This window comes from Talpa occidentalis, unplaced genomic scaffold (genome assembly GCF_014898055.3).
Source record: "Talpa occidentalis isolate TD23 unplaced genomic scaffold, MPIMG_talOcc4v2.1 talOcc4.3, whole genome shotgun sequence".
Classification (NCBI taxonomy): Eukaryota; Metazoa; Chordata; class Mammalia; order Eulipotyphla; family Talpidae; genus Talpa; species Talpa occidentalis.
The window spans coordinates 129,417,956-129,443,582 of NW_023603184.1; the positions used below are offsets into that span (position 1 = coordinate 129,417,956).

The window sequence follows — 25,627 nt, forward strand, 5'->3', positions numbered from 1 at the left end:
TCTTTGTACTTTCTGGCCCTTCTTTGTCTTTCTCTGATTCTTCTTCCTGCTTCTTCTTTTTTTTTTTTTTTTTTTTTAAAAGATTTACTTATGCATACAAGAACTGGAGTACAGGCCAGTGGTGTGGGGGCTGAGAAGATTCACCAGAGACAGAGTGGGGAACAGAACAAGCAGATGGACTGAAATACACTGAGGGGAGCAGTGGGCAAGTCAGGAGAGGTCTGCTGTGCCATGTGGGTCACCTCCCTAGCCAGGGATTGAACTTGTGCTGCAGCGGCTGCGGATTGCTTCAGAGGCTGCATCTTAACCCCTAGCGCCACCAGGGAAGTCCCTTCCTGCTTCTTAACTGTGGCCAAATCAGTGACCATTTATTGTTCTTGCCTTTTTTTCTTCTTAGAGCATCTCTATTTTTAAGACTACAACTACTGTCTACATCTCTGGCCCTGATTTCAATTCTTTGCCTTCAGATGCTGCTTGGAACTCTCCCATTGGGTTTTTTGCCTGTCTCAGATTCACTGTACCTATAATTGAACTCATCTTTGGCTTGGAACCAACAATCTTCTAGGGACTTGTCTATTTTTGACAGTGGTCCCTTAAGTGATTCAGTCATTCAGAATCAAGAAAAGAACGATTTTTAAGATACATTTTTTTCATTCAGTTTTTAAGATTATCATTGAAATCTGACTATTGAGTGGATAATGTGACTTAAAATATTTTAATTCCAAAGACATATAAAACAGTTATTTCCACTATAAAAAAATGTACTGAATGTTCTATCAGTTAATCCTAAAAACCAAGTTGGTAATGAAATTAAACAAAATAAATAGAACAGCGCTTAACTGTATTTCTTCCAAATGTTTACCATAAACTAAGTATAATAGATAATAGATAATAATGTTTACATAGCAGATAATAGATGTTTATATAAACTAAGTATAATAGATACACATATGTGATAAATTACATAAATTTATAATAAATTATGAAGACTTTTTAGAGATTGGTAGAAGTACAAACTTTTAATGCAAAAGAAAAAGGAAGGTTAGGAAAAAATGTTTGGGTGATAGCAGTAACATGCTGGTTATTTCCTTGGGTCACACCCATTATTGTTGCAAAGATCCTTGTAATAAGAAAGGAGGTTCAAAGGTGACCAAACTCTCTTTTTTTTTTCTTCTTTTTTTTTTTTCCAAACTCTCTTCAGAAATCATTCCAACCCTAGACCACTTAAGAGTACCTGGCATATTTTTCCCCCAGGACTTTGAATATATTATCCCACTGTTTTCTGGATCCCATAGCTTATAATGAGAAATCAACTGTTTACTTTTATTGAGGAGCCTGTGGACATACTGAGTAGCCCCTCTCTTGTTCTCAAGTTTTCTCAGCATTGGCAGATTTTTTTTTTAATGAAGTATGATAACACCTATTCTAAGGTCAGGTTACCTCAGAGTTAGAGCGAGGCTTTTTCTTTTTAATCTAAGATTTTTAACCCTATGTTTATAGCAAAGAAAACACAAGGTGTTAGCTACATAAAAAATAAATCCATTGACATGATTCCTGCTATATTACTATTTATAGGCAAAATAGTGGCCTGATATACTTCAAGAGTGACAGGTAGGGCCTCCCCGGTGGCACAGCGGGTTGAGCACCGCACTGTGAAGCTGTCTACAGGCTCTGCATTGCGGGTTCAATCCCTGCCGGCCTGTGAGAATCCCACATGGCGCGGCAGACCTCTCCTGTCGTGCCTGCTGCATCTGCCTGTTCTGCTCTCTGCTCTGCCTCTGGTGAATCCTCTCACCCTCCCGCGCCTCTGGCCTGTACCCTAGCTCTTGTATAAAAATAAATAAATCTTTAAAAAAAAGTGACGGGTAATCTATATAATTAAAAAAAATTTGCAAAATATTTTAGGTGAAAAGGCTCGTCTTCTTGATTCTGATGTGTCATCTGCTCATGTGTCCTTGTTATGGGAAGCTTCAAAGATGTAGCCTAGAATCCAAATGGGTAATTGCACATATAAAGCAAGTGATAAGGTTCAAATACCACTATTGTATACAAAGCCATAATGAGCTTATTGCTGGAGATTTTGAGAAAGATTTGTTTGAACCACTTCCCAAAATGGAGAATTGGAATAGGAATAATTGTGAGTAGGAAAATTCCATCCTTTTGTGTCTATCAAGTGCCCCTGCTTCCTTAGTCTTAGTCCCCCACCTTAGTCTTTCAATTACTCGTAAATGGCTTAGGAGATATAAGTACATGTGTGTGTATGAAAGAATAAGAGAATGTATAAGTGTACCAAAGTAAACTGGCAAAGATTCTGGGATTTCCTTGTACTATTCTTTGCATTTTTTTGTAAGTTTGAAATATTGTCAAAATTAAATTATTAGCACGTCACAATGTCTGCAAGACACCTCTTTCAGAGTCTGACATACCATTTAAATTCAGTTGATCAAGTTTCTTGTTTAAGAGAAATTAAGAGTTTGAATGATACATTTTCCAAAATATTAAAAATAAAAAACTATGAAATAAAATCTCTACTAGGATAAAAGTACAAAATTTATACAAAGTCTTCCTTAATATTTTTTGTTACCTTCTAATCTTCTTAACAGGAAGAGACAAGATCCTTAATTTGGAAGAAATTTTATTGTATTAATATTCAAATGGAGAAAGGAAATCACTTGTTAGGCATGTCTTGGGAGGATTTTATATTATCAGGCAAGAATACAGGGGAGCTGTGATTCTCATTAAGATTATATTTGAAATGTTTTCAGTTAAAGAGTCCACCTAAGAAACTACTTATAATTTAGAGATTTTCAGTACGAAGTTCTCATCTTCTCTGTCCCTGAATCCTGCTGCTTTCATTGTTGTGCTAAACAGCAGGCATTTTCCAGGTCAACAATTCTGATCCTGATGTTGTTAAACAGAATAAACCATTAGCCTCTGGATGGATTGGTCAGCATCTGTTGATCTGCTGATTATTTTAGAACATTAACTGGTTCATGGTTTTGTCGCCACGAATGCTCATATGATCAACTCCCAGGATGCCTGTGAGTGCAGGAAGGGCTACTTAAGACGCTTCAATTCTACACCATCCTTTTGTTCCACGTGATGCTTTCTTCTTTCATTCAAAATTAAAAATGTTCAGGCACAGCACAGTAGAAAGAGTCCTAGCTCAGCTATAAGGACTCCTGGGTGCGACGCTAAAATGGCCATCAACGTACTCTGAAACTTGATCAAAGCTCTGCTTGATGCTTCAAATTCAGTCCCCTATAGTGATAACTCTGGGGCGCAGACCAACTTTTTGCCAGATGTGGAGTCAGAAAGTTGGAACCCTCCCTCCACATCTCCTGGGGCCCATCAATTCCCAATTTTCTTTTCTCAGGGTCGCTCCTGATCTCCCCATTCCCTGTGCCATTGTCTCAGAGTTCAGATCTTCATCATTTCCCACCTGAAGCTGAATAGCTTTCTAACTGGTCTTCCTTCATTTGTCCACACCACTCCCTCTTCCCCGACTACCATTTACTCTTTACAAAAGCTGCCAAGAGCACTATTTTTTAAATAAAGATATGATCCTATTTCTCCCTTCTAAAGTTTTCACTAACTCCCTATCACCTTCCACAATCCCTAAATTCTTCAGCAGTCTTTAGCACATAATATTCATAATATTCCATGGCTACCCCTTTTGTTTTGTCTTTGGTCCTCTCTCTTGTACTATAGGATCCACATCTGCCTGTATACTTACTCAATGAAGGCAGAGACTTCTAAAAATCAAATTCCTATGGCTAAGTCCTGGGATAGCACCTGACAACAAAAGGACACTTGGTAAATAAAAACGCAGGGGAAGAGTCATTAGTACTTAATTTTAATCGACAGTTAGATGAGAACAGTTCTAGTGTATTAAATCAACTTCTGAAAAAATCACATTTATATAAAAGAAATAAACTGGGCCAGCAAAAGTCCATAAAAGGTATAGCTATATTATTGCACTTGGGTGAAATATTCTGCCTAGGGTAGCACAATACTTAGGCCACACCTGTCCAGGAGGAGAAGACAAATACAGAGGACATCCCCGATGCCCTGGAGATTGATTCTGGATTCTAAATACTTCAGTGGCCTCAAAAATATGTAACATTTTCAAAACATTCAAGGAGAGCTCTTTACAAAATGACTGCTGTGTCTTCAATGTGTTTCCGTTACACCCACACTCTTCATTTCAAATCATGTACAAGTTCAAGGGGTAGCTCTACCTCACATCAAGGGACATCTGCTGCCAAAACCACCCAGCATCCTGGCCAGGGAGGTGGCAGAGGGAGGGGGTCTCTGCTTTCCACATAGTTAGGGAGCGATCTTGTGACTCTAGTTAAACCTTTCAAGCACTCTTCATTTTGGTCATTTGTATCAGAACATGAGAAAAAGTGACAGTGAGTATGAATGAGCACTAAAGTAACTCCTAGGCTACTAATAGAAAATAAAAATTTAAAAACTTGCTGCCACGTTCAAGTAGGTGGCATAACTATGTATAAGAAAAAGGCTGTAAACTTATAGAAAAGATAAACTCTGGTTTCCAAACAAATTACAAAGTTGATTTTGCTTTATCCTTGAGTGTTATAGAGAAAAATGTAAACCAGTGAGCCGAGTTACCAGAAAACATATATCCTCCTTAGCTGAGGAATGATCTTAAAGTTTGGCCTGAGCTAGTTTTATTTTCAAGTTTTCTCCGAGTTTGTCCATGAACTCAAATGTATTCAAGTAGTCAGAACGTTGCACACTAATGGGAAAGAAAAAAAGGAAAGAAGGAAATTGAGTTTGTCTCTGATCTGGTATCAAAGAGAGTCATAATCCTAGAAATGCTACTTACCTTTGATTAATGTTAACAAGCTACAAATTTATGGTAAGTGGCTGACCTGGGTTCCAGGCAGGTTCCGCTGCAGTGGCAGCGGCCTGGCCACAGATACATTCATGCAGGTTTCTCATCATGAAGCTCTGAGGGTGAAACTATCACAGAGCTTCAGTTCAGACCAATATCTGGGAGCTGGAAACCACCCCACTTCTTATTCCTCATTCTTACAAAAACAAACGTCACTACACTACAGTTATGCTTTACCCACATTCCCACACACTGTCACAGGTGCTTACGAAAAAGTTTTAATGCTCTCAGCTCTATCAATGTCTTAAGGAAAAACAAAAGACAATGGATTGGCTAACATGATACTGCTGACAGGTGTCTATTCATATAGGCTACAAAGATTCCACACTGCTAAAAAGATTGCAAACACTATATAGCTTCATGCTGAAAGTTTAAGCTAAGACAGATGTAGTGATGGGGTATACCTCTACTATGGTGATGTACCAGATCTCTGAGGACACACGAATGGGACATGAGATTGGTGTTCAACTTTAGCAGTGTTTCTTGAGGTGAGTCACTGTAACCAACTCTGACTTTGAGGGAGGAGTCTTGATTAGCAGCTAATTCAGCTGGATATGGGTTGCCATGTTCTCAGAAAACTGGTCAATTCCCGTACCCTACATACCTAACAGCTGGTTACAGATACTTAAGGGACAGACTGTGCCCAACAGGACATCTGATCCTGGTGCTGCTTACTTTTCCTATCTGTAAACTGCAGAAAATAAAGGGATGGAAAAATACAGGGAACCCTTTGTTTCTGTCTACTATTTTCTAATTAAATGGAACCCTGTCACCCATGACTGTCAACTAGATCAGGGGTCAGCAAGCTGTAGCTTGGGCCACAGGCCCAATCTAGGCAGCAGCTGGTTGTGACACAGAGTTTGACTGGAAAGCAGCCACATCCTTTCACTTCTCTGTCACCTTTGACTGCTTTCCTGCCACAGAGACAAAGTTAAATAGTGGCGTGTTTCAGAGGATCTTATGTTCTATCAAATTTAAAATGTTTCTCATTAACAATTTACAAAGAGTGTTTACTGACCCCTGTACTAGATGAGTAATCATTTGGGTATTTTCAAAAAGCACTGATATATTTTGAGACTAAGCAACGATAAGTAATCTGACCAGAGAGTTCGGGGCATCTTAGACTTACTTGGGTAAACCTTTAATACAAGCAGCCAAGTCCTTGGTCATGAAGCCAGCTTCGATGGTCTCAACACAGACATCTTCCAAAGCCTTTGCAAATATGCCAAGCTCTTTATTATTATCAAGTTGAGCTCTGTGAGCTAACCCTCTTGTCCAGGCAAAAATGGAAGCTAAAAAGAAAAAAAAAGAAGCACTCTTCAATCGTACCAGTTAGAAAGATTCCTAAAACAAGTCACGGTTTCTAGACATAGAAGTTTTTTGTTTGGGTAGCTGACTTCATTAGATGCTGTCCACACGGGACAAGACTTTTTGGAAAATTATAAATATTTAACCAAATAGAGACTCAAAAAAAAAAAAAAATCTGCATTTTTGTGGAGGAAATATTTTGGGCTTCTTTAGTTTTAAGAAAGCACATTTTCACAGTGTAGCACTAGAAACTGAAGCTTAAGGCATTTGCTAATTTGGAAAAGGTCACAGTCTCTTCTACCTCTTGTCTATATTGGTCTCTTTCCAAGTTGCAATCTCTTTTTAAAGTGCTGTCCTTGAATCCTGGTTAGAAGGCTCTATCTCTGTGGCTTTTTGATTCTTAGCCAGATGTGACATTTTACTGCACTAGAGGAAAAGAAACATGCTTGCAACAGCATTCTTCTCAGTAATTTATATTCTCCCACAAAATGGAAAAGCATATATCATGTATATTTCAGGAAGCATATTAAAGCAGCTCTTATCAGTAGAATGTTATCAGCTGGGTAATAATTTTACACACAAAGCATTAAATGGCAGAGGAAGGCGCCTGAGGCCTCTGCAGAGCAGCACTGACCAGTCAGTTAGAAGTCAGTGCAGCAGTAAACCCCTTCTTACCAATGGGATTGGTGGATGTCTCCTGCCCTTTCTGGTACATGCGGTAGTGACGTGTCACGGTCCCGTGGGCAGCTTCTGCTTCTACTGTCTTGCCATCTGGACAAATCAGCACGCTGGTCATCATGCCAAGGGAGCCATAACCTACACGAGACACATGAGAGCAGGAAGTATTTGGTTCCACTGCACGCAGAGCACTGGGTCTCAGAGAAGAGAGCAAAGGACTGAATCTTCTTGGTGAACACAACAAACAGGAGCACCTGCCTTTCAGAAAGCAGCGATCCCCCTTCTGATCTCAGGCACAGTCTGCACAGGCTGCACTTTTTCCTCATTTATGTCACTTGATCCGTGAGGAGGGCTCAGAGTCCAACCACCTGAACTACACCCTAGCTCTGTCACTGCTTAGCTTCTGTGGCCCAGCTTCCTTACTCATAAAATGGGCACAATGAAAGCACCTACTTCATTGGTGGATGTGAGAATTAGATTAATATGCACATATTCATGAACATACGTGAAAAGCATATATACTCCTATTCCTTAGTATATTACTATTCTTATGGGCAGATGTTCTGCTGCTGCAGAAAAGAGATCAATGGGATTTGTCTCTTGTCATCCAGCTGCACACACTCACCGTACTGGGAAGAAAAGACTGGTTAAAACAGGACGGGATGGACCCAACAACATACCTCTTGCCTTCCTTACCCTCTTTAATGGCCCCCATAAAACAACTCTATTCTGTGGTTTCCTATTCAGAGAACCACATGACAACTTTTACATCCATTTCATTGATTTTTCTTTTATTTATTCTTCTATACTAAATTGAAAGAACACTTTTCTCTGTTTTGCTACCTCCCAATAATAGCTGTGGAGTTAATAATGCAACTTTATATTAGTCTGCTATGCTATTTTTCTTTTTTTGGTCTGAGAGTAAAGAAATAAACATTATTTGTTTTACTCATCTTTAAGTCCAAGTATAAAATTTCTGTGTGAGATTACTAGCTCCTTTCATCTCATTGTGCTAGAGAACTTTGGGACCACACCTACGGTGAGTTTGTCTATTAATATTGAGACACTAGTTAGCAGCACTGTCAAAATAGAGGACAAAAATGAAGTATTTGTGTTGAGTCCAAAGCAGTTTATGCCTCTAGGGAAGGAAGGTAAGGACTGATCTCCTGCCTTTTAACCTGTTAAGTGGCTTTGAGGTGACATTTATCCACAGCCTGGCCCAGAGAGTGTCTTGGTTCCAGGCATCTTATGCACTGTTGGACACCACACTTACGCGCTATTTCACAGTCATTCGTACCTCCATAACTTGAAATTTACATTTGTTCTCTCCAGACTCTTCTTATTGCCATGAGGACTAGTAGAAACACTGGCATGATTTGGGTCACTTTCCAAGAACTCCGATGACAAGGAGGAGTTTTCACTACCCACCAGAAGTTATCACAAAGCAATACTCCTTCCTCTACTGCACCCAGAACAGACAATTGTGCAGATACAGAGAAGCAGAGGAGGGGAAAGAGAGTTGTGCAACTACCTATGTTACATCAGGTGATCTTTAACCAGTGAATCTATGGGTGGAGGTTCAATCTAATAGAGTTGGAGATAGAGATAGATTAACATTCCATAAAAGAAGGGAAAGCAGTGTTTCTTGAGAAAAAGCATCATAATTAAAGTCAATGCAAATAGTCATCAGGAGCAATTCAAGTTAATGACACTGAACTGGAAGGGCAACTTGGTGCTGAGGACACCGGGAATGGGAACATTTCTGTTGGTTTGGTCTTTACTCTGGCATGAAGTCCCTGGTTCCTGGAACTTTTGTGAACAGCCTTGGCCTCCATTCTTTTGTGTTTACAGTTAAACGTAGTATCAGAATAACTATCAAGACTGGGCAGATGGGGCATGATGCCCAGGTACCTGTTGCCATAAGAATGAGCTCCTGGAAAATCTTGATTACTAGACAACCCAATCCCCTCATTTTACCCCTCCTTTCCTGAGGACATGCATTTTTTTTATATCCTCATCAGAGGAAAATATGGGAGTGGAGAGGAGGTGATTTTCAGATCATGCAGTTGGGCTATCTCTTGCAGACTTTAAAACTTCAAGTGGAGAAAAAGGTTGAGAGAAACTCTTGCTAACATATAAACCCAATGAGTTATGTCCTGTGTGGCCTTGCATGAAGTCACCTCTCTGGACTGAGCCTAATTTCCTCCTGTGTCAGCTGAGAAGAGGGACCTCAGTGCCTTGTGATGCTGCAATTTCATGATTTTACAAAGAGCTATATAACCCCCTTCCCAAACTGGAGCACCACTGTGGCTCGCCCTGCCTGCCATGGGCCATGTGCACCGCTCCACGGTCCTTCAGTGCCTTACCTTGGGCCACGGAGTCCGACTGCACGTCGCCATCGTAGTTCTTACAGGCCCAAATGAAGCCTCCCTCTGATTTCATAGCTTGAGCCACCATGTCATCAATGAGCCGGTGCTCGTACCAGATGTTTTTGGCTTCAAACTTGGATTTGTACTGCCTAAGAAACAAGCGAATGAAAAAAGAAAACTAGTTTTGTTAGGGACTTTATCTGCTTCTCCAAAGGGGGTGAGAATGGAAATAGCATTTTTTACTAGATGTAGCACAAACTTGGGAATCTGACAGATAAGAGCTTGAATCCCTGCCCAATCATTTTCTAGTGCTGAAACCCTATCTGTAAGGGTGATTTAACCCATTTTGTAGAAGTGCTAGAAACAATTGAGACAGTAGAGTGTCCCACGTACTACTGTATAGTGTCAACTTACTGCTGATCAGATGTGTGAGAGTTTAACAATGTCATAAGGGGGAAAAGACTACTGTATTGTGTGGTATTGGTAAAGAAACTAGGACAGCTTCTATACTTTTTATAGATGGGGAGTGGAAAGAGGAATTAAAATACCTGATAAAAATTACCTAAAATCTGTGTCCCAGATTGAACACTTACATCTAAAATGGAGTTACACCATTTTAAAAGTTAACACATGCTCACTGTCATGGAACCCAAAGTTATAACAAATGTTGATTGAAGTTCAAGTGCCTACACTAAAGCAGAGTTTTAAATCACACCCATGGGTTTAAGAGAGAAGGGACATGGATCCAATCAAAAGTCATATACTTCAAAAATTAGAACTCTCTGTCACTAACAGGAACCTTGATTCAAACAAACAATTCTGGCTCTGAAATAAATAAAAGTGGGATCCTCCTTGAGAACACATTTACTCTAAAAAAAATTCGAGTGATTTTGTTCCACTCTTGCTAAATCTCAGTATGCCTTCATCTTTAAAAAGCCAGCGACAATTTTCACTTAATGTGTCTCACACATGGGTAAGGAAATAAATTCTACACTATAAATACTAGCTTACTTAAGAAAAAAAGAACTATAGTTACTTGTCATATATGTCTTGAAAGATATCTTTAAAACGTCCATCATATTTCTTCAGAATAGTGTTCTTGGTGCTCAGATACAATGGCCAACTCTTAGACAGAGCCATCTGGAAAGAACTGTGTGCAAAATCTTCAATTGACTTATCTTGATTGTACATCCCCATGGCAACACCACCACCATCTGGACAGCACCAATGACAGAAAAAGGAGAAAAGGCAAGTGGGGTTTAGCTGCAACAAGTCTATATCCACATGGCACCAAAACCCAACCCCAGCTCCCACATCTGAGCCCAGGTTTCCAAAAGATCCAGCCAATCTTTCCACCTGGAAAATCCCATGAGTTCCTGAGGCACAAAACAGGAGGCAAGTCAGCTCTAAATAAGGACATTCTTGCTTGTTTTGAAAGGGCCAGAGAAATGGAAAAACAGGGTCTGATGGGTCCTGAAGATAGTGCAACACCTATAAGTACCAATATGACCAGAACGACACTGGAGTGAATCATTTTTAAACTGTCTTTTCATACTTTTAAAATTTCAGACATGTATTTTCTATCCTAAATGTGTATTCCATCCTCAGCTACTGTGAAAAATTTGCATTTTGGTTACTGAATGGAAATTCTTATAATTTTCTGGAGGATATGGAAAGTTCCTACTGCCATTATTAGAAATAATTACATTACATGAAATCACTGGCATTTCATAACTCTATTAGTTGAACTCTGTTATTACTCAGAGTCAGATCTTGAATTCATGCCATGGCCCAGGGCCAATGTGAGCTTAGCCAGTGAATAAAGCTGAAACCGGCAGAACTAGATTTTATTAAAATGATGTGATATAGAAGAAGCAAAGAAAACAAAAGCCAGGTAAGTTTCAAGAGTTTGTTTGGGTCATTACTTTAAACAACTTCGGCAGAGAACAGAGGGTCCTCTGTTCTTTCAACAATGTTTGGGTGGGATTTGCCATAACAGGCCTTTGAAGCAGCAGGACAGTGGGAAAGAAAAGGCAAAGAACAAACATTACACTGTCACAAAATAAATACTCAGAAGGGCAGAAGAAAATGTCAGCAAATAGACAACACAAGCATTTCAAATACACACCTTACTAGAGCAAAAAGCAAGATTACAAGACAGGTGACTTGTAGCTATTAATGTTGAATTTATATGTCATATAATTATATAATTTATATAATTCTGCACCACAGATTCCTGCCAACCTTCCCTCATGTTTTGAGAGAAGTATATAATTATCTACTTTTTTGGTCTATATTCATTGCCAGTGAAGTGTTCTGTCCCATTTGTGTTTTATCCATGCTATAGGGAGACATGAAAACCAACTATCTTCTTATGTTAGATTTTGGGTCCCTCAGAAATGTTGTAGATTCACGTCATACTTTTCGGCAATCACACAACTAATTTTAAAGTCATTAATAATGTTATTTAATTGACCTGTGGGGGAAAAAATCAAAGACGTAGCACACGATGGACTTATACATACCTTCAAAGTTATGTACTATGTATGTCTGTTTTGGGGATCCATCACTTGGTGTGTAGGTTATCTCCACTTTACCAGGCCCAGGAACAACAAAATCGGTTGCTCTGTACTGAGGTGGGGGGGAGGGGAAAAACAATGAAACAAAGCTATCCTAACAGGAATTACAAGGATGTAGAGAAGATCACAGAATATAGAGATGAAAGACACATAGACAAACAGGGCAGTATGGTTTGATCTTCAAGATGGGAATGAAGAGACTGACAGTTTCCAAAACTGGAAATTAAAAAATCAGTTTACTGGGTGTCTACCACGTACAGGACAGTATTATGAGCACTGATAGGGAGAAGCAGTAACATATCTTCCCTTAGGAAGTTTACAACCTGAAAAAGACATACATAAGTGAGAAGCAGCAATATAAAATCTTTCAACCGTAAAGGGAGCATAGGTTAAAAATGCTCTAGGATTCCAGGGAAAGAGGAGTGACTTTGGAGGTCAAGAAGTCTTCGTATAGAGGGATGATAATATAGTAGTTGCAGCATTGCAGATGATGATGAGAGAACTAAGGCTTTGTCTTTGTTATACAAGACACATGCTATAAGCAATTCACTTGCATCATCTCATTATCTCACTCGACTCTTAGGTAAATCTTAAAAGGGAAGGACCGTGATGTAGAGGAAATCATGCATCAATGTTAGAAGATCTGGGATCTGGTCCTTGGATCTTCAGGGTTCAGTGTCTTCTTGGTTATCATCACTATTAACTTCAGGCTCAGGATGCGTCAACATAAGCAATCGTTCGTTCTCAAACAGCTATGACAGGTTGATGACCTTGAAGATAGGGTCATCCAAGGACAGCCACTTATCCCATGGGCATGGGCTACTCTAGTGGAAATGTGTGCCTGGCCCACAACAGGGCATCTGTAAATCTTTGCTGCATTGTACTTCTTCAATGACTTAGATTAGAATGGTTTCAGAGTCAGGTACTAGTAAATGCCAGCCACATCATTTCTTTATATTTGTGTGAAGTAGTATTAATGACAGCTGGCAAGCATTGTCAGAGAATGGGAAGATTAAATATTCTATGCAGCTCATATCTGACATATGAACTCCTTCACAATGGGTGGCAATTTATTCCCATATCTCAAGAGAAGAAAGAAGGCAGCAAAGCACCATAAATGCTTCTCAGTTACAATATGGAATTTTTTGTTTAGTTGCCAACTTGATGCTTAATTTGACAACGAGAGTACTTAGACAGAAACACAAAACTATACTTTTTAGTTTTTCAAGCAGAAAAGGAATGTTTTAAATGAACTACTTTCAACTATTGAGTCAATTTTTCTTTTTTTATGCATGAAGTTATGATGCTTAATATAATCTTTGGTGGTTCTCAGTGCTGTCTGCACACTAGGATCACCTGGGGAGATTTAAAATGCCTACACATCATGGAATTCAGATTCAATTAGTGTAGGAGGGAGTTAGGCAATGGAATTAAAACAAAGAAACATTTTTTTTTTTTTTTAAAGCCAATCAAACACACACACACACACACACACACACAAACCCATAATGGAATCCTATTGTACAGCTGGGGCTGAGAACCACTGATTTGGCTGAATAAACCACCTGAAATTACCTATACAAAAAAAGCAATAGCAGCTGACTTACACTAATAAGATGATGAAGGAAGAAAAAAATATGCCTGAAAAAATTCCTTGGTGTTGAGACAGGGGCTTATTTGTGAGCTTATCTATATTTACTTTTATCAAAATTTATGCAAATATACCAACATACAAACATGCATTTCTCCATTTTGCACCTTGCTTAATCAGAGTAGATACCAGAAGAAGAAAACCCATATAAATCAGATCTGCTGGGCAGCCAAGACAATGAAAAAGAATATGGCACATCAAATTTTGCTAACACAACTTACTTGGTCCCCATAAGCATGTCGGCCTATGATAATGGGTTTTACCCATCCGCTCACAAGCCGGGGGATATTTTTGCAGATAATGGCCTCCCTGAAGACAGTGCCACCCAGAATATTTCGGATGGTGCCATTTGGTGATTTCCACATTTGCTTCAATTTGAACTCCTCAACTCTCTTCTCATCGGGGGTGATGGTAGCACACTTGACACCAACATTATACTTCTTTATAGCTTCTGCAGCATCCTTGGTGACCTGGTCATTGGTGGCATCACGATTCTCTATTCCTAAATCATAGCTGGGAGGGAAACATTGTAAGCATGACTCTCCAGGCAAGCTGATAGATGACTGAGGGTGCTGCATTCTATCACCATGTATCATCCCGTGAATGGTGATGGCATGCAGAGTGTGCACTGCAAAAGTAAAAGCTCCATATGCCTAAATCTAGCCTTGGTGCACTATGGACAAGGAAGGTGGCTGCCAATTAAAAACTGCCAAAGAGAGGCTGCAGTGCCGTGGGAAGCTATCGGGAAGGTCACTGAAAGGCAACCATTGTGCACTGCCCCTTTACTGATTCTTCATCACAGAGGCCTAACAGCACATGAACAACTCCCCTGCAAACTTCCTTCCATATAATTAGTGTAGAATGTAAGACTAAACACCAATATATTTTTCCCTTAGTAAATATTGTGCTCTAAAAATAAAAGGATCAGAGGATTTAAAGGACTTTGTATTTTGGCATTAAAGTGGTGGGAGTTATAGATGGGACAGACGTGTCAGTTTGAAGCGCCAGAAATGCTAATGACTCCTCCATGAATGCTAGTTAGCCATCTGATGAATCTTTTCTTCATTCTTGGGCAAGTCTATTTGTCCTGGAATGAAGCCCATAGTTTACTTGGATTTGTAAGGAAATCCACCAATGGTTTTATATACCCCAGAAGGTTATGGCTTAATATATACTAACATCTACTCTGCAGGGTATTCAAAGCTAAAGTGAGTATTGTTTGCCCATGGAGCACAGAAAATGACTGTGAGGTTTTTATTTAAAGTACATAATATATAAAAGAATATAATACTTTAAGTAAAAAAGCAGGAAAAACAAACCAGTAATATACTACTTTGATTTGTTAAAAAGTTTTTCGCCATCAAAATCTGCTAAGCTATTAAGTCTCTACATTTACTTTTTAGTTCTTGTATATTCCTTTCTTTAGATATCCTAAATCAGGATGCAAATATAAGGATAACAATCTTGATGATTTTCCAAATAAATAATTCCATACTGCTTCAACCTAGCTAATTCCTATCAATTAAATAAAGCCACTGACTCTCTTTTCTTCTGGCATAGGAAATGTTGAATACCGACAACTGCCCAATCCAGTAAGCAGTGTGATCAATTTTCACTTCATAGAAATCAATTTTTATCAGAAGAACCTATCAGCAAAAGAGTGGATTTTTTACTTCTCTTTTTAACATTTCTAAGAAAATAGAACAGATAAATAGCTTGGGGTACTATCTACAGGAACAAAACAAAGGACTCACTTCACATCCCTCAAAAAGAATCAGTCATATAATAACAATTTAAAGCTTGTTTGAGCCTCCAAACAGTCTTTGGGCTGTACCCAGTACTTTTCCTTCTGGCCTGATGACTGTCCTTTAGAATTCCCTAGACTTGTAGGTGAAGGACTCCCAAAGCATCTCTGCTGCTATTAAACTGTCAAGAATGCCGTAAACTCATTATTGTCCTGTAGACAAATGACACAGGAGGATATTTGTAAAATGCACCTTTAACTCACCTGAATGATGTTCTGATGCTTTGTTTCCTATATGTCTGGTTAATCTCTGTAGGTATTTGCTTCTCATGGTTGTAATAGTTATTATTAATAGCTTCAGTTTAGAATAATTACAGTGTCTAATGAGACTATGTGAATTAAAAGTCTACACCCAAGTAAATGCTAAGTCCTCAGCACACAGCCTGACCAATAATTCTGGGTTAAGGCAAACACACTTAGAATTGCCAATAATTTGCCTGGAGTATGTTGTTCAACATTTTACCATGCCAGTCTTCAGCCACTTCACCCTTGCAAAAATCCTGTCCCTATCTAGTTCAAATATATAAAAATCATGAGCAAATTTATGAAAAACACAGGACTGAAAGATGAAAGAATTCCATTGGAAGTTTGTATCTGTCTCCAAACACTTTAAATATGAGGCAATCGTTCAAGTCTCTAGGATAAAAATGGTTTAAAGGAACTTCTACTGAAACGTGCGCATTGGATTAAATAACTCTAAGGTTTTTTTCTGTTATGATTGGAGAAAAAAGGCAAAGGCAAGGAATGAAAAGGGGGTAAGGTCCATTGATTAGTTAAGCAGAGTGCTAGAAAGTAGACCTTGAAAAGACGAATTATGTTTATATATTTACTTCACTGATTTAATAGAGGATGTACCTCTACTATTTTCACTTCAACAAATACTTTGTGTTACTCCTGGCTACTGATTTATCACATGAAAACCTTCACAGGAAATAGAGGCTTGGAAAGAAGTGAGAATCACTTTGTTTTCATCATAATTCTCTTCTGAACAACAAAAAGTCCAGTTTTCCTAACAAAATTAAAATAGACCATTTATTTAGGCATCCCTCCACAAAAGCTCTATTCATAAAATACAGCAATGTCTATATAAAAATCCAGTGTAGGGCCTTCCCTAGTGGCACAGCGGTTGAGTGCTGGGCTATGAAGCTGCTCGCAGCCTCTGCAGCACCGGTTCCATCTCCGGCTGCCAGCGAGGGTCCCACATGGTGCGACAGACTTCTCCTGCCTGGCCCGCTGCTCCCCTCAGCAGTGTATTTCGTCAGTCTGCCTGTTCTGTTCCCCGCTCTGGTGAATTCTCTCACCCTCCTGCGCTTCTGACTGTACCCAGTGCTTGTATAAATAAATAAATAAATAAAATCTTAAAAAAAAAAAAAATCCAGCGTATTACCCTAAAATCCGTTAAGACTATAATTTTTGATTTGGCTACTTGAAGGAGTAGTTCATTCACCTGTGCAGGTCCAATTCCACATAGGGGAAAATGAGTTTTTCCTTAATTAATTCCCAAATGATTCTTGTCATTTCATCTCCTTGCATCTCTACCACAGAACCACCACGGATTTTTTGAGACATTTTGACTTCAATAAACCTTTAAAAAGAAAAAAGATAAGACACAAGTTTTATTTCATTATAGTGTAAAAACAAAATACAAACTATTCTGTGAAATAATTCATGTAACATGACTACATAAAAAGCTAATCATAACAATTACATTTACCATTAGAATTGAGCATGTTCTTTATATACAGCATTGTACATGCTTTGTATGTGGTTTCTGAGTCAGTGTTCATAACAGTCTTGAAAAATGGAAATCATTTTTCCATTTCATTTGATTAAAAAGATAACTTTCTTAAGGCCATTCTGCTAAAGTATGGGGTTAAAATGTCCTTAATAACATAATTACTATTCTTGACTGCTGGTCTGTCTCACAAAATGAGATATTTCTACAATATCATTTTATTTGAATACTTCTACTTAACTGGAAGAGAAACAGAATGTCAAAAACTAGTATTTTTTCTCTTTGAAGAGGTTGTTTTGGTTAAAATAACTATCCTTAGGAGATTCAACAAGTTCTTATGACCCACGTTTAAGGGAACTTAAGGCTACAGTGAAAGATAAAGAAATCATGGTGAATTTCCTAGAGACAATAATGTATATCAGGGATGTAAAGCTAAATACAAAAGTGATTTCTTAACTACAGAAATCTGTATATAGACGGGTCACTTTCCAAGCCCCAAGCATGTCCCTGTCCTCTTCCTCAGTATCCCAATTCCTAGATTGTTCTTCTGGCTGTTGGTTTGGCAAAGAAAAGCTGTCGGTGGGTGGGACAGGTTGTCATTTTGAGGAGTGGTGTACAGGGCAGCAAACAGAAATCAGTCTGATTCCCAGAAAGGGGAGGGGTTGATCCTTTGGAAGAAGCAAAACTATGAGGCTGAAAGGAAACCCATGTTCTATGTTTGCTCCCTGAGAGGTAGAGGAGGCCCTGAGACGGCTAAAGTTTCCGTTCTCTCTAATGCAAACTTTTTCAGCAACACAACTACAAACTGCCTTCATTCCCTTAAATCATAGCTGAGGCCTGGAAAAGCTGAGGCTGAAAAAATTATTATGTAAGAATCCTGTAAACTATCCCTTTTGAAAAAATTTGAGCTACAGTAATTTGGCCTTGATATGAAAAAAATGATTAGTAAACTACGAACCTCAGTTCCTTGTGACAAACCAGGATATATTCCTAATCCCCTAATTCTAGAATCTTGCATTAGGAAGTTCTCTAGACCATTACTGGGGAACCATCTGGAACTAAACTAGAAAGAAAGAAGTAAATAAACTGGTGTGAATGAGTCAATTACTTCCCATTCGTAATTTCAAATAAAATTTACAGTACAGCTGAAAGCATATGACTCAGTTGTGCAGATGCCATTGCCACATCTTATGTATTTAAAACAAATAAAGCAGCAGCAAACTTAACTTGGTCTCGATACTACATTTCCGAGGCCCATATTCCTACATAGTGTTATGCAAGAATTATGACTTGGCTATTTTTTCTTGATAGCAAATATACTCAATTGGGGGTCACGTGCCATACTTGAAATTTCAATACTGAATGACTATATTTTTTTGGTTATTTCCTTCTCAGTTGGAGCAAACATATTACCTGCAGTAAGATAAATGAAATATTTCAGGTTTTCCTCACAACTTATCCATTAACATTTTACCACCTTTTAAACAAAACGAAGTTTCATTGACTACCCTTGCTAAGTTCTTCTAGATTTGAATTCTGTGGGATGGGCTTTAGGCCCCAGTGGATTCACTTCTGTAACTTTGTCCCTCTGATTTTTTGTTTCCACCCCAACCCTAACTTCAGAAAGAAGGACTTTACCAACAGGGCCGTTCATTTAGTCTGAAATCAGCTGAATTCCAATCTCCTGACACACTCGTGCAATTCCAGAAAACAAATCTGGACTAAGAAAATGAAGCCGCTGATCCTAGTTAATTTTTATCAACCAAATTTTAAGCCACTTTTGTTGTTGTTGTTGTTACTGAGTTCCCGAACTACAATAATTTCTGGGCAAAAAATTGTCTCCAGCCAGTAAGACAATGAACTGAAAGAAACAAGGCACCAGTTGCAAATTATTCTGAAAATATATTTGACCTACTCCCTTCCTCTAAGACTTCCAAGGCCAACTAAAAGCAGTATTGCCACATCAAAGAAAGAACAGAAAGGGAGAAATTGCTAATTCTCACTTTTGCAGAGAATCAACTTCTAATCACTCCAACTCCTCTTAATCTTGCAGACTCAGCTGAGTGCAGTTTATCGCCTAAAGACAAAACAAACGAGGAACAGAAAGATAACACATAAAACACCTGTCAGGAGAATGCACATGTTTTTAAGACCGGCCAGACAGCCCGATTTATCTGGTTTAAAATACAGCGGTGAGCGTGCCCAGAGGGTCAAAGTGCAGTATTAGGTCCGAAGTCAAGTTCCAAATAAAGGTCACGGGAGCACAAATACCTCTGCTTGCACACACAGGAGGGTGCGTCTGTGGGCGCATTCCCAGTTGGTCGTCCGTTAGCTGGTCTTGGGGTTTGCACGCCCTTAGGTCGCAGTGACCAGCAGGCTGCTGGCCCGCAGCCGTCCTTGGGTTGCAAGAGGGCTGCAACCCAAGCTGGCCCCCGTCCAGTCCTAATGCAAAACCTAATGCAAAACCTAATGCAAGACCTAATGCAGACCCTCCTTCCAGGTCTGCAGGCCCGCCCCATGATGTCGCATGCCGGGACCTTTAAACCCCGACTCCCACAGGCGGCACGGGAACGCCTCCCCCAGAACTGGAGATCCCGATGGCGGAGAGATAGTGGGCGGAGGCGCTCCTCCACCGCCCGCCCCTCGCGCCGGCCACCCGGAGGCCGGGTCCGCACCCTCAGGCCAGCCCCGAGGCCCGCCCCTGCAGGCCCCCCGCCCCGGCGGCCGCGTCCCCCTGCAGGCCGAGCTCGTGAGCTGCATTCGCCCAAGTCCTGGGCGTCCACCTTTCCCTGCCTCCAGCGCCCACTGCCACAGGTCCCCGTCCCGTCCACGCAGGCCCGTCTGCTGCGAGCCCCGCAGCGCCCGCAGCTCCTCTCTCTGCGCGGACGGGGCTTCCAGGGCTCGCTGCCTGCAGCTCCCCGCCGCCCGGGGTCACCCCGCGAGTCCGGCGCGGGCCGTCCACCCCCATGCTCTGGCCCCCTCCTTTCGCCTTCCCACGCCCCTCTTCCCAGACGCCCCAATAGCCCCTAAGTTCCCCTCTGCACACCCGAGACCGGGCGTCCCTCCTCTTCCCCAGCCCCGCCTAGCCCCCTGAGGGCCCCCCTAAAAGCCAGGAGCCGGAGACGCCGTGTGGAGCCGCAGCTACCTGCAGGGGAAGGTGCGCCGGTGAAGACCCGCGCGCCGCAGCCGCACACACGCTCAGGCTCCCCAGAGCCGTCGCCCGCAGTCGCAGCGGGGCCCGAGCGGTTGCTGCGGCTCTGACTACGCCGCTCCCGGAATCCAGGGGCCGGCGCGGGGCGGGGCCTCGCGGCCTCCCAGCTTTTGTCCCCTCCCGGGCCCAGCCCCCTCAGCCCACCTCCCAGGGCCCCGCCCCCGCCGCGCCGCCAATCGCGCTCTTCGAGGTGGGCGTGGCCTGGTTGAGGGGCGTGTCCCGAACAGGGGCGGAGTCCGTGCGCAGGCGCAGGGGGAAGGGGCTGGGCGCTGCCTGTCTCTGCCCCGGGTCCGCGGCGGAGGGACGCGGATGCCCCCTGCAGGCCGGGCCTGGGACACGCCCTGCGGGGGCGCCGGGGGCCTCGAAACAACCCGGGACCCTGCGGGATATAAGGTTCCAGGTCGCAGCAAAGGCAAACGGGAGTCGAACGCCCCGGACTCTCCCCTCCAGGGCGTGCCCCGAATGTGGGGTAGACTGGGGCGCGCTTCCCGCGGGTGGACGAGGGCTCGGGGCTAGAGAGGCCGCCCCCCCGGGACTGCCCCCTGCAGCTCCGAGCTCGGGGTGGCGGTGTCAGAACAGGCGAGCTGCAGTGAATAAATTCCACCACCTTTAATGACTAGGTTTTGAAAGCTTCTGTACCTTTCATTGCAATCACTGCTGCATTCTATAAAACACCATCGGCCCTTGCATTAAAAGATAAATATAATGAGGAAATAATTATCTGGGTTCCTGGGAAGCTGCACTTAAGAGATGGAGTCTTATAAAACAGCGATTTAAAAAGATAAGACACCTGCCGGATTTTTTTTTTTTTGTATATTCCTTGCTCTTGGTGCGGGGAACGGCGAGGATTTTCGTTTGTGATTTGTAGGATAGTGGCATGCTTTTATATTGCTGTTCAGGATTCACTGCCCCCAAATTTATTTTTAAAATTTATCCGTAGCTTCGGGTCACTACAATTGCTTTTTAACGATAAAAGCAAGGTGCATGTTGGACTCTAGGGGGCACTAGTATTTTGCTGGAGAGACTTGTTGATTTTTTGAGGTGGAATAACGGAAAGTAGCAGTCACCTCTATTATTTCTGTAGAAATGATAATAGAGGTCCGTGAGCTTTTATTTTCTTCTGTAATCTGAGACTCAAAGTCAGCTGAGATGGTAAAATTGGGCTCACATTGCTTATTACCCCTTCCACTACTAGATGTAGTTATACTCATTCTTGTTCCAGTAAGGATTTAGGGCAGCCTATCATGATAAAAGATGTTAAATATAGGTGAGGAAAAAGAATAAATACAGTAAAATATACATACAGGAATAATATGCATTTAGCCACAAAATGTATTCCATCAAGTCCTCAAGACCACTAGAGATGGGCTACAAATCTGCCTGAAGGCTGATGTGGGAGAAAAGATGTTTATGGAAGTCTCAGTATCGAAAACAAGGTTTCCTGAGTCAGTAACATAGGTATACCCTTTTCATCAAAAAAAAAAAAAAAAAAAAAAGGGTATTCCTAGAATTGATGTACTATTACTTTTGAAGTGGCCCAATGCACCTAAGCCCTGCATTCCCCAGCCCTGGGAGTGCCTGGCTGGGCCTCCCAGATTGGACATAAAGTAAGCCTGCCAGGATGAGCAAACTCTGCCCCCAGACGTCCTAACAACATTACAGAGGGCCCTACTTTGCACAGTGCCTTGGTCTGAACTCCACCTGGGAAGTCCTGAGCGAAGGGTGGAGCAGACTGACTAGTTTTGTAGGAGGCTTGAATAGGGACTTGGGCACTTGGAGTCCACAACTTCTCCTTTGAGCTGTGGACCGCAATTATCCCGGAGGCCAGACTGCACACTGTGGGAGGCTTGCACTGCACAATGCCCCCCAGTGGTGGGTGGTGGCAGGACTTGGTAAGATTTTGTGCCCTGAGTGCCACTGGCCCTGGATCCAGAAGCAGCAGACCTTGCTGCACCCTGCCAGATCCTGTAACAGCAATGGAATAGAACTGAGAACCCAGAAATAAACACACAGGTATATGGACAGTTAATCTACAACAAAGGAGCCAGGAGTATACAGTGGAGAAAGGAAAATCTCTTCAACAAATGGTGCTGGGAGAACTGACAGCCACATGCAGAAAAATGAAACAACCACTCACACCACAGATAAAAATTAACTCAAAATGAATTAAAAATTTGGATGTAAGACCAGAAACAGGCCCTCCCTGGTGGCACAGGCGGTTGAGTGCAGCCCGGTGAAGCTGTCCGCAGCCTCTGCAGCACGGGTTCCATCCCGGCCATCGCAGATATCGGCATGGCGCCGCAGACCTCTCCTGCCTGGCCCGCTGCTCCCCTCAGCAGTGTATTTCAGTCAGTCTGCCTGTTCTGTTCCCTGCTCTGTCTCTGGTGAATACTCTCACCCTCCTGCACAAATGGCCTGTGCCCAGCTCTTGTATGCATAAATAAATCTTAAAAAAAAATAAATAAAATAAAAAGACCAGAAACCATAAAGTACATAGACAAAAACATAGGCAAAACATTAATGCCACGATCTTGACTTCAGGGATGTGTTTGGTGACCCAACACCAACTATAAGGAAAACAAAAGCAAAAATAAATGAAGGGTACGCCAGCAAGTTAAAAAGCTTTTATGCAGTGAAAGAAACTATCATTAAAAGGAAAAGAGACCATAGTGAACACAAAACATAACATCTGACAAGAGGCTAATGTCTAAGATCTACAAAGAACTTATAATAACTCAACAAAAAGAAAGCAAAGAACAAAATGAAAAAACTGCATAGAAGAGCTAAATCGACACTTCTCAAAAAAAAAAAAAAAAGACAATCAGCCAACAGACACATGAAAAAATGCTCAATATCACCTATCAGGGAAGTACAAACTATTACCACAATGAGATACCATCCCACCCTGGTGAGAATGGCCCATGTCAAAAACAAAGAAAACCCAGAAGCAACAAATGCTGATGAGAAAGTGGAGAAAAACGAACTCTCACATACTGTTGGTGGGAATGTAGACTGATTTAGTCCCTATAGGAAATAGTATGGAATTTCCTTGAAATATTAAAAGTAGATATACCACATGATCCAGCAATTCCACGCCCAGGTGTCTCTACTAAAGAATAAAAAATCACTAATTCAAAAGGAAATATGCACTCTTATGTTCATTGCAGCACCATTTACAATAGCCAAATTATGGAAACCAAATGCCCATGGACAGAACAGTGGATTAAGAAGATATGGTACATAGATGTGCCCTAAATCCGTTAATGGAATACTACTCAGCTAAAAAACAAACAAACAAACAAAAAAAAAAACTCTTGCCATTTGTGACAACATGGATGGAATTAGAGTGAATAAGTGAATAAGTGAATAAGTCAGAAGGAGAAAGACAAAATCTGGGTTCTTTCAATCATATATAGAAAAAAAAAACACCAAAAGGTACTGATAAAGCTAAATAAAAAGAAACTGTCAATATGACTACATAAGTTGTAAGTTATGCTGCTTGAGGGGGCAGGAAGCTGGGAATGGGAACAAAGGGAGGAGAGGGCTTAAGGGCCTTGGGTAAAGCACTCTGGGTACTTTGACCTACGGGTGGTTTGGTAACATACATTCCAGGAGCGATGTATGTGACTCTAGTCCCCTACATCATGTATAATTTTGTAAACAAATGTTACCTCAAATAGAGTCTTAAGATTTTTAGCATATCGCAGATGATCTTTTAAGACCATCTATGGAGTTTCTACATACACTAGGGTTTTGGCTGAGCTATCCTGTTCCTATGATCTCCAGGTCTAATTTGTACTTTACAGTACTTTGTTGTAGGTTGATGAAACCATGTTGGGCTAATTACAGGCAGGAACATTTTGTGATTGCTTTTTTTTTTTTTTTAAAGGAAGAGCAGGTACTTGAGCAAGGTTTTAGGCTGAGGGGGAAGATAAGGAGACAGAGGGAAGAGTCAATAGAAAAGGAGAGTTGAGGATCAGGCATAAGCATCCAGGGGAAACAGGGGAGGGTGGGCAGGGGCCTGGGAGGGTTGAGCTGTGAAGAAGAGGCTGCTTTCTCCCTAGTTGAGAGTAGGAGGGAGGTCAAGGGTAGATGTGGATGAAACGAAATGTTGCTCAGCACCTCTTCACTCAGGTAGATGAGCTCCCACAAGAATGACAGTGGGGAATGGTGTCTGCGCGGGAGCTGTGGTGAGGAATGGGAGAGAAACCGACCGAACTGGGTGGTGTCAGGGATTTGTACGGGTACCAACCTGCAGGAATTGCTATTCCACTGCAACTGCGGAAAGGAGCAGCTCAAGAAGAACCATAGGGATTTCCTCAAAACGCTCCAGCAAAAGGGGATGCAGAATTTAATGAAGACAATGTGCAGAATTTAATTAAAAGAACATCTCACTTTAGGGTTTGTCTCCTTCCAACTGCTCCTGTCAAGTCGCACAATTGCTGTGGGCAGGTCTTGACATATTTTCTTCAGTTAACAGCACCAGGCTCACAAGGGGGGGAACAGTTGATGGTTGATGCTCCAACCAGATGGGACTTGGTAACTCTATATACATCAGTCTTTGCAACACAAAACGGAGATGAGAAGACTAGCTGTAGAGCTAACATCACTCCATCTGGGTGAGACACCGTGCAAATGCCTTAGTGTAATGTTTCACTTCATCTTCAGAAGATGATCTGTGAAGTGGGGACTATTAGCCCCATATTATTAGCCCCATATTATAGGTGTCTGGGACCTCAATAAGTCAGTAACTGGTTTGAGGTCATTTGTCTGGTTATTGGTGGAGTCACCCGTCTGCATAAGTCTTCACTCTTCTAGCAGGTGTTCCAGCTCCTGTCACTGCCAGTCCGTGAGAACGCTGAGCGCGGTAACAAATTCCGAGTGCCCACACCATCGAACACTTACGGTAACCGCTGTCCAGCCAGCACCCACCCAGCGACCACGCACGCGTGATGCTCACGAGCGCAGTCGCTTTAGTTGCTTCAGGAAGATTGAGGCGGCCTCATCTCGGCCATATAGTCCAGGTCGACTCGATCTGGGCTGGACTCTTTCTGTCTGAGCATCTGATCCGAACGTCCGGGGGGCGGGGAGGGGAGGGCGGAGCCTCGCTCAGGAAAGTTGAGGATTGGAGGGGAGGATCAACAGGGGGCGGGGCCTTGGGGGGAAGCAAGAAGTCGTATCAACCATGTAAGCAGCTTTGCTTCCTGCCTCAACCGCCGGTGGCCCGAGCAGCCCGGTGCTGCGCTCCGAGGTCGGCTCCCTGCGCCTGCACCGGTGAAGCGGCGACTGGGCTGGACCCAGGCCGGCGGGGCCGGGCGGGAGGCGCAGGTAAAGGTGGGCGCCCGGTGCGCCGCGGACCAGGGCTCGGAGC

General features: G+C 41.9%; 2 protein-coding genes across 15 annotated transcripts in view; one reads left to right on the forward strand and one right to left on the reverse strand.

Annotated features, from left to right (window-relative positions):
* Window positions 1-2,620: 2,620 nt before the first annotated feature.
* On the reverse strand, window positions 2,621-20,328 carry IDH1 (isocitrate dehydrogenase (NADP(+)) 1). 2 transcript variants are annotated; one of them, XM_037523944.2, is made up of 11 exons: window positions 20,191-20,328; window positions 19,049-19,122; window positions 18,004-18,108; window positions 16,758-16,895; window positions 13,728-14,019; window positions 11,802-11,907; window positions 10,313-10,490; window positions 9,274-9,425; window positions 6,905-7,045; window positions 6,051-6,213; window positions 2,621-4,762 (listed from the first exon to the last, which is right to left on the reverse strand). In XM_037523944.2, the coding sequence occupies exons 4-11, from the start codon at window positions 16,877-16,879 to the stop codon at window positions 4,672-4,674; spliced, it is 1,245 nt and encodes a 414-aa protein (XP_037379841.1). In that variant the 5' UTR covers window positions 16,880-16,895; window positions 18,004-18,108; window positions 19,049-19,122; window positions 20,191-20,328; the 3' UTR covers window positions 2,621-4,671. The 2 variants fall into 2 exon arrangements, with proteins under 2 accessions (XP_037379841.1, XP_037379840.1); XM_037523943.2 differs by lacking the exon at window positions 18,004-18,108 and having other exon boundaries at window positions 2,622-4,762.
* A 5,097-nt stretch (window positions 20,329-25,425) lies between these two features.
* PIKFYVE (phosphoinositide kinase, FYVE-type zinc finger containing) overlaps window positions 25,426-25,627 on the forward strand; it is a 106,701-nt gene continuing 106,499 nt past the window's right edge. For 9 of the 13 annotated variants that reach the window (XR_008553644.1, XR_008553646.1, XR_008553647.1 and 6 more), the window contains exon 1: window positions 25,463-25,584. The gene's annotated coding sequence lies outside the window, so the exon portion shown is untranslated. Of the gene's footprint in view, window positions 25,585-25,627 lie in introns of all 13 variants that reach the window. The other 4 variants (XR_008553643.1, XM_037523945.2, XR_008553645.1 and 1 more) reach the window with 3 other exon arrangements.